The following is a 17,078-nucleotide window of genomic DNA, read 5'->3' on the forward strand; positions in this document are numbered from 1 at the left end:
GCACTGTACTAAGTGCTTGGGGAATCAATGATATCATTACTTAGTTTTGAAAATCCCTGCCAATATTGGGGGACTCTGGATTGTATGGTGGATCCCAGGGGAAGAGATGCGGGGCTGGATTTCCCTCTGTTCCAAGAATTCCCATGTGACTTACTCACTGTGCTTCATGTCCCAACATCAGAAAGCACTGGAGTCTGAACTATCTCTTTCTATCTCCCTCTCTCTCTCTCCTGCATCCCTTCTCTCTCCAGAGATGAGCAAGCAGCAGGTAACCTACTCAGAGTTGATCCTTCAAAAATCATCCCAGCAGCAGCAAGGAAGGCCTAAGAAACCCAAGAACAAAGATGCCTCCAGTGAGGGGCAGGTGATCTACACACAGTTGAAAAATTCCAAGCTTCCTCAGCAGCAGCAGCATAGAAGAGCTCAGGAAATACCGGACCGAGGTCAAGAGCAGCTGGTGATCTACGCAGAGTTGAAAAATTCCCAGCCTTCTCAACAGCAGCAGCACAGAAAGTCTAAGGGCACTAAGAGCGCGGGTGCAGGGAGTGAGCAGCGCCTGACCAACATAGAGATGACCCTGCCCAGCCCTTTCCAGCAACCAGAGAAGCGTGAGGCCGGACAGACCCCAGGTATAGCAGTCCACACTGCAGGCTTCTCTCTATCCAGGGTCTCTTGGCCTGCTTGGATGAAGGAACCACTGCCTTGAAATACAGACTCTTCAGTGAGTGGGAAAGTGATGAAGTAAGCCTGGTTAACCCTATCTGGATTCTTGGAGGGACTGATTCCGACAGCTAATAATATTAATGAGAGTTGGGATATTTCTTAAGTGCTTTCTGGGTGCCAAGCACTGTGGCTGATGCAGCGAGAAGCAACGTGGCTCAGTGGAAAGAGCACAGGCTTTGGAGTTGGAGGTCATGGGTTCAATTCCTGGCTTCACCAGCTGTCAGATGTGTGACTGTGGGCAAGTCACTTAACATCTCTGTGCCTCAGTTACCGCATCTGTAAAATGGGGATTAAGACTGTGAGCCCCCTGTGGGACAACCTGATCACCTTATAACCTCCCCAGCACTTAGAACAGTGCTTTGCACATAGTAAGCACTTAATAAATGCTGTCATTGTTATTATTATTATCCGATCAGATCAGACATAGTCCTTGTCCCATGGGGGCAACTCCGAAATCCCTCTCTCTGATCATAATCTTCTCACTTGCCTCCTCACTCACACTCCTTTCCCCTGTAAATCCGTATTACTCCCTCACAGAGATCTCCGCTCTCTGGACCCCACCCATCTTTCGGAGCGCCTCACACCCCACCTCGCCGCCCTCTCCTCTCTACCCAGTCTTGATGATCAGATTACTGCTCTCAACTCTACCCTTTCTACTCAGCTAGACTCGCTCGCTCCCCTTTCCCTTCGCCGCTCTCGCACCACTAACCCACAGCCCTGGATCACTGCCACTGTCCGCCTCCTTCGCTCTTATGCTCGAGCTGCCGAACGCTGCTGGCGAAAGTCTAAACACCATGCCAACCTCGTTCACTTCAAGTTTCTCCTTTCCTGCCTTAACTCAGCCCTCTCTTCTGCCAGACAAAACTATTTCTCCTCCCTTATTGACACCCATGCCCATCACCCCCGCCAGCTCTTCCGTACATTCAACTCCCTTCTCAGGCCCCCGGTTCCTCCCCCTCCTCCTTCCCTCACCCCCAACGATCTGGCCTCCTACTTCATTAACAAAATTAAATCCATCAGGTCCGGCCTCCCCAAAGTCTCTTCCCCCCTTTCTCCAACCCCCCGGCTCTCAAAACTCTCTGCTACTCTCCCATCCTTCCCAGCGGTATCCTCAGAGGAACTCTCCTCCCTCCTCTCAAGTGCTACTCCGGCCACCTGTGCTTCTGACCCCATTCCCTCTCATCTTATGAAATCTCTCGCTCCATCCCTTCTCCCCTCCTTAACTTCCATCTTCAACTGCTCACTCTCCACTGGTTCCTTCCCCTCTGCCTTCAAACATGCCCATGTCTCTCCCATCCTAAAAAAAACCCTCTCTTGACCCCACCTCACCTTCTAGTTATCGTCCCATATCCCTCCTACCATTCCTTTCCGAACTCCTTGAACGAGTTGTCTACACGCACTGCCTAGAATTCCTCGCCAACAACTCTCTCCTCGACCCCCTCCAGTCTGGCTTCCGTCCCCTTCATTCCACGGAAACTGCGCTCTCAAAGGTCACCAATGACCTCCTGCTTGCCAAATCCAACGGCTCATACTCAGTCCTAATCCTCCTCGACCTCTCAGCTGCCTTTGACACTGTGGACCACCCCCTTCTCCTCAACACGCTATCTGACCTTGGCTTCACAGACCCCGTCCTCTCCTGGTTCTCCTCTTATCTCTCCGGTCGTTCTTTCTCAGTCTCTTTTGCAGGCTCCTCCTCCTCCTCCCATCCTCTTACTGTGGGGGTTCCCCAAGGTTCAGTGCTTGGTCCCCTTCTGTTCTCAATCTACACTCACTCCCTTGGTGACCTCATTCGCTCCCACGGCTTCAACTATCATCTCTACGCTGATGACACCCAGATCTGCATCTCTGCCCCTGCTCTCTCCCCCTCCCTCCAGGCTCGCACCTCCTCCTGCCTTCAGGACATCTCCATCTGGATGTCCGCCCGCCACCTAAAGCTCAACATGTCGAAGACTGAGCTCCTTGTCTTCCCTCCCAAACCTTGTCCTCTCCCTGACTTTCCCATCTCTGTTGACGGCACTACCATCCTTCCCGTCTCACAAGCCCGCAACCTTGGTGTCATCCTCGACTCCGCCCTCTCATTCACCCCTCACATCCAAGCCATCACCAAAACCTGCTGGTCTCAGCTCCGCAACATTGCCAAGATCCGCCCTTTCCTCTCCATCCAAACCGCTACCCTGCTCATTCAAGCTCTCATCCTATCCCGTCTGGACTACTGCACTAACCTTCTCTCTGATCTCCCATCCTCGTGTCTCTCTCCACTTCAATCCATACTTCATGCTGCTGCCCGGATTATCTTTGTCCAGAAACGCTCTGGACATATTACTCCCCTCCTCAAAAACCTCCAATGGCTACCGATCAATCTGCGCATCAGGCAGAAACTCCTCACCCTGGGCTTCAAGGCTCTCCATCACCTCGCCCCCTCCTACCTCACCTCCCTTCTCTCCTTCTACTGCCCAGCCCGCACCCTCCGCTCCTCTACCACTAGTCTCCTCACTGTACCTCGCTCCCGCCATCGACCCCCGGCCCACGTCATCCCCCGGGCCTGGAATGCCCCCCCTCTGCCCATCCGCCAAGCTAGCTCTCTTTCTCCCTTCAAGGCCCTGCTGAGAGCTCACCTCCTCCAGGAGGCCTTCCCAGACTGAGCCCCTTCTTTCCTCTCCCCCTCGTCCCCCTCTCCATCCCCCCGTCTTACCTCCTTCTCTTCCCCACAGCACCTGTATATATGTATATATGGTTGTACATATTTATTACTCTATTTATTTATTTATTTATTTATTTTACTTGTACATTTCTATCCTACTTATTTTATTTTGTTGGTATGTTTGGTTCTGTTCTCTGTCTCCCCCTTTTAGACTGTGAGCCCACTGTTGGGTAGGGACTGTCTCTATGTGGTGCCAATTTGTACTTCCCAAGCGCTTAGTACAGTGCTCTGCACATAGTAAGTGCTCAATAAATACGATTGATTGATTGATTGATTGGGGGCTCATGATCTATGGGTATTTGGTTACTAATTTACAGATTACAAAACTAAGACACAGATAAATGAAGTGCATCACTCAGTCGCCAAATGGCAGGGCCAGGAATAGAACGCAGGCCTCCTGACTCCCACTCCTGAGGTCTTTCCACTAGTCCACACTGCTTCTCAGGAAACTCACGGAGTTCTTTCTTCTTCAGAGCTCTGCTTCTCATATTGTTGGGGTCCCAGGCCTGGGGCTGCCCCACTAATTCCAGGCCAGCTGCTCCCCCTGCCCATCCTATGGCTCAGAGCATCTTCTCTCTTCCTCCCTGATAGATTCTCCATCCCCTCCATGGAGGCTTGTCACCGGGATTCTGGGGATCCTGTGCCTTGGGCTACTGGTCGCCATGGTATCTATGACAGTCGGGTTTATTGAGAGTGAGTATTTTTGAAGTTCTTTCTAAGCGTGTGAGAGTCTCTACTACGTGTGTGTCCATCTGTCTGTGTGTGAGTGGTCACATCTCTGGCTAGCCTAGATTGAATGGGAAGATCATCTGACTGGGGTGAACCCATGACCCAACTTGGCGGGGATGTTGTGGGAGTGAAGTTGGTATTAACCTCCACGTTTCACCTCTGTTGTCTGGACACTTCCCTCCCTCCCCACCTGCCATTCCTGGGGGAGCCCCGTCCTCGCAGGGGTAGAGGGAGGAAGACCTCCCCAAGAAGCAGCAAGACCTAGTGGAAAGGGTCAGAGGACCTGGGTTCTAATCTCGCCTTTACCTCTCATCAGCTGTGTGACCTTGGACAAGTCACTTAACTTATCTCTGCCTCAGTTTCCTCATCTGTAAAATGTGGATCCAATGCCTGTTCTCCCTCCCTCTGAGACCGTGAGCCCTCTGTGTGACAGGGACTGTGTTCAACATAATTATCCTGCATCTACACCAGGGATTAGAATGGTGCTTGACACATAGTAAGTGCCAAATACATTATTTTAATTATTGCACTAATAATAATAATGATGGCATTTGCTAAATGCTTACTGTGTGTGAAGCACTGTTCTAAGCACTGGGGGGGGGGGTACAAGTTGTACCACATGGGGCTTACAGTCTTGATCCCCATTTTGCAGATAAGGTGACTGAGGCTCAGAGAAGTTAAGTGGCTTGCCTATGGTCACACAGCTGACAAGTGGCTGAGCTGGGATTCGAACCCATGACCTTGGACTCCCAAGCGCACACTCTTTCCACCGAGCCATGCTGCTTCTCTGAGCTGAACAAGGTTTAAATGGCAACATCCAAATAACCTGTAAGGTTTTCAGAGAAACATGCGTAGGAGTAATTGCATGCCGTTTTTTTCTTTTTAATATTATTTGTTAAGTGCTTATCATGTGCCTGGCTCTGTAGTAAGGGCTGGGGTAGATAAAAGTTAATCAGGTTGGACATAGCCCGTGTCTCACATGGGGCTCAAAGTTTACTCTTCTTTTTCCAGATGAGGTAACTGAGCCACAGAGAAGTGAAGTGACTTGTCCAAGGCCACACAGCAGACAAGTGACAGAGCCAGGACTAGAATCCAGGTCCTTCCAACTCCCAGGCCCATGATCTATCCAGCTGGTCCGTGCCTCTTCCTCAGCAAACTGTGTACAGCAAACTCCTAAGGAGAAAGAAGGTGGAAATTCAGACAGAAAACAGTTTGAGGAAGAAAACCAAAGGAACAAAAGAATAAGAGTGGAGGGACATGGGAAGAGTGGGTAGTAAGCGAGGGAAGTGGGGAGTGACAAGTACTTGTACTTCCCAAGCGCTTAGTACAGTGCTCTGCACACAGTAAGCGCTCAATAAATATGATTGATTGATTGATTGATTAGAGGTGACCCCAATCAAAGTAGAACAGCCAACTACCTTGAAAATGGGCGGAAAGGAGTGAGGGAGGTGTTACAAGACAGTGCACAGATGTGCGCAACAGAAAGGGACACAGAACTAGATTTACCCAGAAAGGAAATGAAGGGAAGAGAACAGAAGATCACTTTACCTAGGTTGAATGCCAGAAGCAAAAGAAAATAAATGCCAAAGGAAAAAGCAAGCCGAGAGAGGATTTAGGGAAATTGAGGGAAAATAAACAGAGTGTTGGAGCAGATAGAAATGATGGAGAAAAAGAATAGAGGAGCAAAGTCCGCAGCTCTCTCCTCTCCCATGTCCTCCTGGCCAAGGTCTGACATGGGAAGTGAGGCAAAGAGGTCATACCGGAGACCACTGGAAAAAAGGGAAAGCAGTGTGGGAACAGCATGTCCTAAGAGTCAGAGGACCTGGGTTCTAATCCTGACTCTGCCACTTGTTTGCTGTGTAGCCTTGGGTAAGTCACTTAACTTCTCTGTGCCTCAGTTAACTCATCCGTAAAATGGAGATCAAGATTGTGAGCGCTATGTGGGACCCAGACTGCCCAGACCTGATTATGGTGTATCTACCCCACAGCTTAATACAGTGTCCGGCACGTAGGAAGCACTTGACAATTACGATTTAAGAAAAAAAAGACGTAAAAGAGAAAAAGGAAAACGTCACAGGCATAGGCAAGCAGGGAGTGAGGAGAAAACCAATGAAGGACAATAGCACAAATTGGTTTTAAGTTGGCATTATAAACGCAAACAATAAACATAGTATCTAGATAAGACAAGGATGTGTCCTTTGGAGATACCATGTATTAAAAGAGTCTTTGATTTGTTTAAAATGCCGAGAATGAGGAACTTACCGTCAAAGCATTCTGAGTATTAATTTTTGTGTGGGGTGAGCAAAAATGTGGAAATTCTTAGTGGCAGATGAGCGGATGGGTGTGGGGTTATGAAGAAGGTAAGGGGGAAAACACCTGAAAATACTCAATTAAAGGTTAAAAAAGATTTTTATTGTAAGATATTTGAATGTATTTTTGTTTATGAGAGTTTATTTTTAATCAATCACTTTTGTATAAGGAAAAAATCATCAATTTCCATGATGGCAGACTGCAGCAAGAAGCTGGGGTTCGGATATACAGAGCCCAGATGCTAGTTGATAATCCAATCCACTCATACCCCTGATGACTGGGTTTTTTGGACAAGCTTTTGTGTATAACTTTATCTCAGGATTTTTGAAAATCTAAATATATTATGTCAACTGGCTCTCCTCAATTGTATGCTTACTGACCCCTTCAAAGACCTAAGGGGAGTGAGGAAAGATGTCAATTCTCCTTACAGAGATGGTTTGGCCCCTAAGGGCCAGGGACCATGTCTAATTACCACCTGTGTACTTTATCCTAGAGCTTAGCACAGTGCTCTGAACACAATAATAACTTATGATTACTGCTTCTGCTACTAGTAGTAGTGTTACTACTACTATTATTAATACTTCTACTACTAAAACAAAACTCCTTATCTTCCCAACTTAATCCTGTCTTCCCCCAACTTTCCCATCACAATAGATGGCACTACCTTCCTTCATTTGTCACTGCTTCAAATGAAGTGGCTCAGTGGAAAGAGCCTGGGCTTTGGAGTCAAAGGTCATGGGTTCAAATCCCGGCCCCGCCAAGTGTCAGCTGTGTAACTTTGGGCAAGTCACTTAACTTCTCTGTGCCTCAGTTACCTCATCTGTAAAGTGGGAATGAAGATTGTGAGCCTCCCCGTGGGACAACCTGATCACCTTGTAACCTCCCCAGTGCTTAGAACAGTGCTTCGCACATAGTAAGCGCTTAATAAATGCCATTAAAAAAAACTAGCCCATAACCTTGGTGTTATTCTTGACTCCTCTTTCTCATTCAACCCACATGATGATGGTATTTAAGTGCTCACTATGTGCCAAGCACTGTTCTAAGCACTGGCATTGTTCTAAGCACATATTGATCCATGATTAAATCTTGTTGGTTTGACCTTCACAATGTCACTAAAATCGGTCCTTTCCTTTATAACCAAACTGCTACCACATTAACCCAATCACTTATGCTACCCTGCCTCGATTACGGTATCAGCCTCCTTGCTGACCTCCCTGCCTCCTGTCTCTCCCGATTCCGGTCCATACTTCACTCTGCTGCCCAAATTACTTTTCCACAAAAATGTACAGGCCATGTTTCCCCCCTACTCCTCAAGAACTTCCAATGGTTGTCCATCCACCTCCACATCAAAGAGAAGCTCCTCACCATTGGCTTTAAAGAACTCAATCAGCATGCCCCTCCTATTCTTCTACCACAACCCAGGCTGTACACTTTTCTCCTCTAATGCTAACCTTCTCACTGTACCTCGATCTCATCTTTCTTGCCACTTACCTCTCACTCAAGTCCAGCCTCTAGCCTGGAATGCCCTCCCTCCTCATGTCCAACAGACAATTACTCTCCCCCTTTCAATGCCTTATTGAAGGGACAGTACCTCCGAGAGGCTTTCCCTGACCAAGCCCTCTTTTCCTCCTCTTCAACTCCATTTTGTGTTGCCCTGACTTCTTCCCTTTATTCATCCCCCCCTCCCAGCCCCACAATACTTATGTACATATCTGTAATTTATTTATTCATATTAATGTCCGTTTCTCCCTCTAGACTGTAAAGCTTGCTGTGGTAAGGGAAATGTGTTTGTTATATTGTTATATTGTACTCTCCCAAGCACTTAGCACAGTGCTCTCACGCAATAATCAATCAATCAATCGTATTTATTGAGTGCTTACTGTGTGCAGAGCACTGTACTAAGCGTTTGGGAAGTACAAGTTGGCAACATATAGAGACAGTCCCTACCCAACAGTGGGCTCACAGTCTAAAAGGGGGAGACAGAGAACAAAACCAAACATACTAACAAAATAAAATAAATAAATAAGTGCTCAGTAAATACAGCTGACTGACTAAAACCAAGTTTCCCTTCTCCCACCTTGAGAATTTCTTCTTCCTTGGGAACTCATTTCCATATGACCTAGACTGAGGATCAGAGTCAATTAATATATGTGATTACATGTCTTTGACTTGATCGATAGGGAATGAGAGAGTTGAAATGTTCATTCATTTAATCGTATTTACCGAATGCTTACTGTGTGCAGAGCACCGTACTAAGCACTTGGAAAGTACAATTCAGCAAAAAATAGAGACAACCCCTGCTCACAACGGGCTCACAGTCTAGAAGGGTGGAGACAGACATCAAAACAAGTAAACAGGCATCAATAACGTCAATATAAATAAATAGAATTATGGACATATACACATCATAAATATATACACATCATGAATAAAAATAAAAATAATTATAATTCTAAATATGTGCAGGGAGAGGGGTAGAGCAAAGGAAATGAGTCAGGGGGATGGTGAGGGGAGGGGGAGAAGAGGAAAAGGGAGGCTTAGTCTGGGACATTCCAGACCGTGAGCCCGTTGCTGGGTAGGGACCGTCTCTATACTTTGCCAACTTGTACTTCCCAAACGCTGAGTACAGTGCTCTGCACACAGTAAGCGCTCAATAAATATGATTGAATGAATGAATGGGAAGGCCTGGAGGAGGTGAGCTTTCAGTAGTGCTTTGAAGGGGGGCAAAGTGTGCTAGTTTGGTGGATTTGAGGAGGGAGGGCATTCTAGGCCAGAGGTAGGACGTGGACCAGGGGTCGATGGTGGGACAGGCAAGAACGAAGCACCTTGGGGAGGTTAGCGGCACCAGAGGAGTGGAGTTTGTGGGCTGGGCTGTAGAAGGCCACAAGGGAGATGAGGTAGGAGGGTGCAAGGTGATGGAGAGCTTTGAAGCCAACAGTCTTTGCTTGATTTGGAGGTTGATAGGCAACCACCAGAGATTTTTGAGGAGGGGGATGCAATGCCCAGAATGTTTCTGTGGAAAGATAATTCAGACAGCAGAGTGAAGTATAGACTGATGTGGGGAGAGACAGGAGATTGAGAGATCAGAAAGGAGGCTGATGCAGTCATCCAGTCAGGCTATAATGAGTGACTGTGAATGTGGTAGCCTTTTGAATGGGAGAGGAAAGGACGGATCTTGGCAATGTTGCAATGAGAATCACACTGCATCTCCATCTTCCTTCTAGCACGTTACTCTCAAGGAGACAACAGCACTACCGCATCAGACCACAATGTAACACCCCTAAAAGGTAAATTAGTTTTATTTGCTGTTGATTTCCTTCTGGAGTGTATGGATGCCAAGTCCTTTATTTCAAATTAGTGCACACAGTTCAGGGAGGCTTCTGCATTCATTCAGTGATATTTTTTGAGTGCTTACTGTGTGTAGAGCACTGTACTAAGCACTTGTAAAGTACAATTCAGCAATAAAGAGAGACAATCCCCACCCACACCAGGCTTACAGTCTAGAACAGACTAGAACAGTCAAGAACAAAGCAGGGTTGCGGTGAGGAGAGAGTTTGTAGTTCATGTTCCTGAATTAGACAAAATCCAATCCTGGCTTCTCTCTTATTGGGGCTACGTTAAAAGCTTTATTTCAGAAGCGCAGGCAAGATATAAACACACTGATTTACTTTTCCTTTCTCTGTGCTTCTGGGTTACACATTCTGCTAGATAAAACTAGAATGTCTAAATTAAAACTAGAGGAATTCTGATAATGCAGGAACCACATTACTACTATTAGATTATTTAGCAAGAGTCATTGTAACAAAACATTAGAAATATTAGAATGTGCATCCATTGCCATGAGGATGGTTATCAAGGAAAACAGCATCTCTCATGCTTTCCCTAAGTTTCCTATTGCCATGTTACTTCTTTTAGGGAGAGAATTCAGGACTAGATGGGTCATTGCCCTAGCCAAGTATAGTATTCCTGACAATTTTATATTCCATGCAAAGAGATAGAAATATAGATCCAGAGAGTCTGCCTGCCCTTTGGTAGACTGACCAGAGTGTTATGCCAATTTAGCATGAAGCCTCAACCCAAACTATGGAGCAATTGTGGTCAGCAACCTAGAAAGTCTGTGTGACCAGGATTATCTAAAGCAATATATGACTTCTAGGGCAATTTCATCTATGCCACTCATGTTTCCAGCTCCATCAGCTGGTATGACAGGATTAAAGACCATGAGCCTCTAGGATGCAGTCAGCCTACCAGAATTGAAGCTGATTTATACTTGTCCCATCACTCATTTGTTAAGTGGATAGCCATACAACTGATGTATGCTGAGTTAAAACAGCACCACGTCCACTGGCAAGCAAATGATGATGATGATGATGGCATTTGTTAGGCTCTTACTATGTGCAAAGCACTGTTCTAAGCACTGGGGTAGATTCAAGGTAATCAGGGCATACAACATGGGGCTCACAGACTTCATCCGCATTTTACAGATGAGGGAACTGAGGCCCAGAGAAGTGAAGTGACCTGCCCAAAGGCACACAGATGACAAGTGGCAGAAGCAGGATTAGAACCCCTGACCTCTGACTCCCAAGCTCAGGCTCTTTCCACTAAGCCACGCTGCCTCTCAAATGCTACAATCCAGCGCAGAGGGTAATATTTCGATGCACAAGTTGCTGAAGGAATGTTACCCTGCATTGCTAGTATTAGTTCCACTTGTCCACACAAATGAAATTTTATGTCTATTAGCATCAATCTCGAATTCCCCAAAATCCACTTCATTCATTCATTTAATCGTACTTATTGAGCGCTTACTGTGTGCTGAGCACTGTATTAAGCGCTTGGGAAGTACAAGTTTATGTTATCATGTTAATCTGTTACGTTATGTCCCTTCTAGACTGTGAGCCCGTTGTTGGGTAGGGACCATCTCTATACGTTCCCAACTTGTGCTTCCCAAGCGCTTAGTACAGTGCTCTGCACACAGTAAATGCTCAATAAATATGACTGAATGAATGACTGAATGAATGAATGAGAAATGGCATTGCCTCCATGCTGATGAGCTTACGTTGAAGGACCTCATTTTAGATAGACTGCTTGAAAGAGAGATCGACAGATAGATGGTAGAGAAATGGATAGTAGTCCTTCATTTTTGGAACTAACACAACTGATGATGAGACCCTATTCATTTACATGGGCATGGCAGAAATCCAATTTTGTGACCAACAGTTGTGTAGTTCTGCATTCTGATCCACATCAAACAATGCACAGCTGCCACCATTGTTATGTTGCAGCTTCTGGAAGGAGCTCAACAGTTCAAAGCAGATCCCTGTCTCCATGAGGGGCCATTCACAGAAGAGCCAAGGATCGTCAACTCAAAACCCCCAGCCTTGTGTGGCCCAAACTGTGCCAGACTACAATATCCTGGGCAAGATGTTCCCTCTTAGAATCACCCCGAATAAAAGGAAAATATAATGACACCTAGCAGTAACAATAGCACTAGTGGCAGTAGTAAAAATATGTTTTGAAATGCATTGGGTTCAGTGCACTGTACTAAGCAACTGGGAAATGCAAAATAAACAAATGGCCTTCACTTGCTTACAAGCAAGAGCAATCAGAAGAGTGCTGGCTAAAGGAACAGTGCTTTGCACATAGTAAGCGCTTAACAAATGCCTTCATTATTATTATTAAAGCACTCTGGTGAGATCCAGGATGAACCCTGTGACCTGTTTTAGATTTCACACAGGGCTTGCCCAGTTTAATAATCGGTTCTCTTTCTCTAGGATGTCACAGCGGTCCTTGTCTAGAGAACTGGGTAGCGTATAGGAACCACTGCTACCTGTTCTCCAAGGAATCGGCCTCTTGGGAAGAAAGTCGGATTGCCTGTGCTGCTAAGAACTCCAGTCTCCTGCAGATAGACAGCAAGGAAGAGCTGGTAGGTCATTCATTTGCACTGAATGCAAAGAATACACTGAATGCAATGGCAGAGAGAGTAGCTATAGAGCTGTGCTCCTGTGAGATGGTGATGGAGCCCTGGAAGGATGTCCTCATCCTGGGCCCCGGCCCTCTGTTATAGAGCCTTTGAGCCTGGGAGGAAAGAAGGCCTGAGTCCTGGAAAGAGAGTTGTTTATCCCACCCGAACAAAGCTTGCTCAGTTTCAAACTTTGCGCTCAGGACCCTGGGAGAGAACAGAACACACAACTTCTCCGTGCACCAAAACGCAAGCAATGAGCAGGGCCGAATGGTGATGGCTCTGAGTTTCCCAAATGAGGGTTCTCCAATGAAGAAGTAGTATAATTGACCAGTTCCTAGGTCAATTATAGTTGGCAACATATAGAGATGGTCCCTACCCATCAAGGGGCTCACAGTCTAGAAGGGACACAACCTAACAGGTTAACAGGATAACATAAACGTGTATTTCCCAAGTGTTTAGTACAGTTCTCAGAACACAGTAAGCACTCAATAAATATGATTGACTGAATGAATGAAGTGCCTTTTGGGGAATTCGAGATTGATGTCAATAGACATGAAATTTCATTAGTGTAGACAAGTGGAATTAATACTAGCAATACTGGTGCTCCTATATCCCAGCACATATGGTAGAATTAGGGTTTGATGATGTGACTTTCTGGTTTGTTTGTATATCAAACAGGATTTCTTGAAATTATTATCTCTTTATCACTGGATGGGACTCTCTTTTCCTGAAAATGCTAAATCCTGGCAGTGGACAGATGGCTCGCCACTTTCCTCTGACCTGTAAGTGTCTGTGGAGTGAGGTCACTGTCTGTCTGTTCCCTGAGCGTTGTTCTTCCTAAATCTTCCCTCTGGAGTGATGTGTGTCACCTTGATCTCCAGTGCAGATCCATCACCCCTCAGAAGAGGAACATTTTGGGTGAAGGTGAAGAGTAGATTCACTCAGGTTTCTGGAGTAGATTGTTTCATAGCTGAGAGACTGACTATCCCTTCAGGATGGGTAGCATGCTCCTTCCATCCAATGACTGAAACCGTAGAAGAGCATGACTGATTGGAGTCAGAAAAAAGTGGGTAGAGTGTGGGCCTTTAAATGAGAGCTCAGGGTTGGGGGATAAATTGAGGGCAGAAAAGCAATGTCAGCCTGTGTCTCCCACTGCCCCACCTGGGCTCCAAGAGCAGAGAGGTCTGTGTCCCTCTAAATTGCAACCCCATGCAAACATCTTTATTTCCCTGGTTTCCCCTCTCTCTCTAGAAGGGATCAGAGCAGCAGTTCATCAGCCCATGTGTCCAGGGACCAGACTAAAACCCCTCAAACACACAGCAGAGAATCTGAGGCCCAATGAAGCTATTTCTCAGAAATCTACCTAGCTGTGGGGTGGGGTTCCCAGCTCCAGAACCTTACTAGTCTCCAATCTCTCTGATCAATGGGGATTTTGTTCAAAGAAAAGTCATTTTTTCCACTCAGATCTCACTCACAGTGGATTGGAGATAGTGACTGTTTGTTTGTTTTTCATGGTATTTTTCATGGTACTATCATGTGCCAGTACTGTTCTAAGTGCTGGGGTAGATAAAGCTCATCAGATTGAACACAGTTCCTGTCCCACATGGGGTTCACATCTTAATCCCCATTTTACAGAAGAATCGACTGAGGGAGAGTGAAATGACTTGCCCAAGGTCACGCAGCAGACAAGTGGCAGAGCTGGATTAGAACACAGATCCTTCTGACACCCAAACCTGTGATCTATCTACTAGGTCATGCTGCTTCCCCATTCATGTCTCCAGTTCTCCTGTCTATGCTATGGAATCAGTTCGCCCCTACCGCTTGTGGCTTTAGTTTGCAACCCTCATGAAATAGATCAGATTGCCACCATGTATGGTCATTGCTGCTTTGAGTTTCCCCATGAGAAGCAGCGTGACTCAGTGGAAAGAGCATGGGCTTTGGAGTCAGAGGTCATGGGTTCAAATCTCGGCTCCGCCACTTATCAGCTGTGTGACTTTGGGCAAGTCACTTAACTTCTCTGTGCCTCAGTTCCCTCATCTGTAAAATGGGGATTAAGACTGTGAGCCCCATGTGGGATAACCTGATCACCTTGTACCCTCCCCAGTGCTTAGAACAGTGCTTTGCACTTAGTAAGCATTTAATAAATGCCATTATTATTATTATTATTATTATTAGGATGCAAAGGAATAGACTGTGAGATCATAATAGGCAGAGAATATGTCTACCTACTCTGTTATAATGTACTCTCCCTAGTCCTTAGTACAGTGCTCTGCACAGAGTAAACAATAAATACGATTGATTGATTGATTGATTGATTGATAGATAATCTATTTATCTCCATTGCAGGTTCAAGGTTACTCAGTCAAATACCCGTTGGACCTGTGTACCTTATGGTTCACATTCAGGAAATTCAGAATTTGCGAAAAACTGTTCTGTGGATGAGAGATATATCTGCGAATCTAGCAGCCGTTAGCCCCTCTCTTGGGACTTCATGGAAATCAGACTGCCACCCATTCCAGGACGGACACTTGCAGCAAAGAAAATCCTGACTTCTCTTGCCTGCATTCCCTTCACACTTGTATTTCCTTGTCCTCCTCGCTTTTGCTACCAACAACTTTGGGTCACCCAGGTGAGGAGATGAGATTGAACCTGTTCCCCTGTCTCATCGGAGTTAATCACCAACCAATTGGAGCTCCTTCTTAGTGACCCTAACCACCAATCTCACTCCCTGAGAATTTGGGCCAAGTGAGTCCGAGACCATCTGTGTCATTAAAATGTCGATTCTTATCGAGATGTGATTGATCTTTCATTACACAACACAGCACTGATCATCCTCTCTCTTGCTTTCCCATTTCAGAGTCCAGAACAGAGACCTAGTCTCTCAGCAGCAGCTTCAACTGCTGCTCACTCTGCTATTCCTAAGATTTCACTCCAGGAACATCTCTTCCTTTCATTCCTTCTTTCTTTCCCACTTTCTTTCCATCAATCCATCAGTGATGCTTACTAAGTGCTTACCATATGCAGTAGTAAGCACTCGGGAGAGTAAAATCCAACAGATTTGGGAGACATAATTCCTGCCCACTAGGAGCTTTCTTTCTTTCCCTCCTCCCAGCATTCCTTCCTTCTCTGCCTCTGTCATTTTCTTCTTCTCTTTCCGTTTTCTGCTTTACAGACCATTTTTCTACAAAATTGTTCAGTCCATGTCGCCCCACTCCTCCAGAACCTTCAGTGATGATGATGATGACGATAGCATTTATTGAGCGCTTACTATGTGCAAAGCACTGTTCTAAGTGCTGGGGAGGTTACAAAGTGATCAGGTTGTCCCACAGGGGGCTCACAGTTTTAATCCCCATCTTACAGATGAGGTAACTGAGGCCCAGAGAAGTTAAGTGACTTGAACAAAGTCACACAGCTGGCAATTGGCAGAGCAGGGATTTGAACCCATGACCTCTGACTCCAAAGCCCGGGCTCTTTCCACTGAGCCACGCTGCTTCCCCCGACTCGTGCATCAAACAGAAACTCCTTACTCACATCCTGCTTCTGGCCTGAAACTCCTTCCCCCTTCCTATTTGACTGATCATTACTCTTCCCACCTTAGTAAAATCTCATCTCCTCCAAGATGTCTTCCCCAATTAAGCTCTTATTTCCTCTACTCCTTCTCTGTTGTTCTGGCACTTGGATTTGCACCCTTGATCACCCCGCCTTCAGTCTCATTCATTCATTCAATCGCATTTATTGAGCACTTACTGTGTGCAGAGCACTGTACTAAGCGCTTGGGAAGTACAAATCGGCAAGATATAGAGACAGTCCCTATCCCACAGCGGGCCCACAGTCTAGAAGGGGGAGACAGACAACAAAACAAGTAGACAGGTGTCGATACCATCATAATAAATAGAAGAATAGCTATATACACATCATTGATAAAATAGAGTAATAAATATGTACAAATATATACAAGCACTGTTGGGAGGGGAAGAGGGTAGGGCGGTGGGGGGGTTGGGGAGGGTAGAAGGAGAGGAAAAAGGGGGGGTCTGTCTGAGAAGGCCTTTGAAGGGAGGAAGAGAGCTAGTTTGGCTTCTCTGTGCTTCAGTTACCTCATCTGGAAAATGGGGATTAAGACTGTGAGCCCCACGTGGGACAACCTCTTTAGATCACAGGCTTTGGAGTCAGAGGTCATGGGTTTGAATCCCGGCTCCTCCATATGTCTGCTTTGTGACCCTGGGCAAGTCACAACTTCTCTGAGCCTCAGTTACCTCATCTGTAAAATGGGGATTAAAACTATGAGCCCCATGCTTGTATCCCCCCAGCGCTTAGAACAGTGCTTAGCACATAGTAAGTGCTTAACAAATACCATTATTATTATTATTACCATTCATTCATTCAATCATATTTACTGAGCGCTTACTGTGTGCAGAGCACTGTACTAAGTGCTTACATGTATGTCCATAATTCATTCATTTATATTAACGTCTGGTTCCCCTTCTTGACGATAAGTCCTTTTTGGGCAGGGAGCATATCTACCAATTTTGTTACATTGTACTCCCCCAGACACTTAAAACAGCATTCTGCACACAGTAGGTACTCAATAAACATTATGGCTGGATTATCTTTTCATCTGTCATTTTTCATGCCTTATTCCATAACTACATTATA

The 17,078-nt window shown here is 45.9% G+C and overlaps 1 protein-coding gene across 1 annotated transcript; it reads left to right on the forward strand.

Moving 5' to 3' along the window:
- Positions 1 to 253: 253 nt before the first annotated feature.
- LOC119939257 (natural killer cells antigen CD94-like) lies at positions 254 to 15,175 on the forward strand. The gene is made up of 6 exons (XM_038759160.1): positions 254 to 629; positions 4,016 to 4,117; positions 9,688 to 9,750; positions 12,235 to 12,386; positions 13,104 to 13,207; positions 14,772 to 15,175. Exons 1-6 carry the CDS (start codon positions 254 to 256, stop codon positions 14,896 to 14,898), a joined length of 924 nt encoding a protein of 307 aa, XP_038615088.1. The 3' UTR covers positions 14,899 to 15,175.
- The last annotated feature ends 1,903 nt before the right edge of the window (positions 15,176 to 17,078 follow it).

The sequence above is a fragment of the Tachyglossus aculeatus genome, chromosome 17, assembly GCF_015852505.1.
Source record: "Tachyglossus aculeatus isolate mTacAcu1 chromosome 17, mTacAcu1.pri, whole genome shotgun sequence".
Lineage (NCBI taxonomy): Eukaryota > Metazoa > Chordata > Mammalia > Monotremata > Tachyglossidae > Tachyglossus > Tachyglossus aculeatus.

Coding starts and splice junctions, on each gene's coding strand:
- LOC119939257 (XM_038759160.1), top strand. CDS start 254: ATGAGCAAGCAGCAGGTAACCTACTCAGAGTTGATCCTTCAAAAATCA. Junction 9,751..12,234: donor CAATGTAACACCCCTAAAAG/GTAAATTAGTTT, acceptor CTCTTTCTCTAG/GATGTCACAGCGGTCCTTGT. Junction 13,208..14,771: donor TCGCCACTTTCCTCTGACCT/GTAAGTGTCTGT, acceptor TCTCCATTGCAG/GTTCAAGGTTACTCAGTCAA.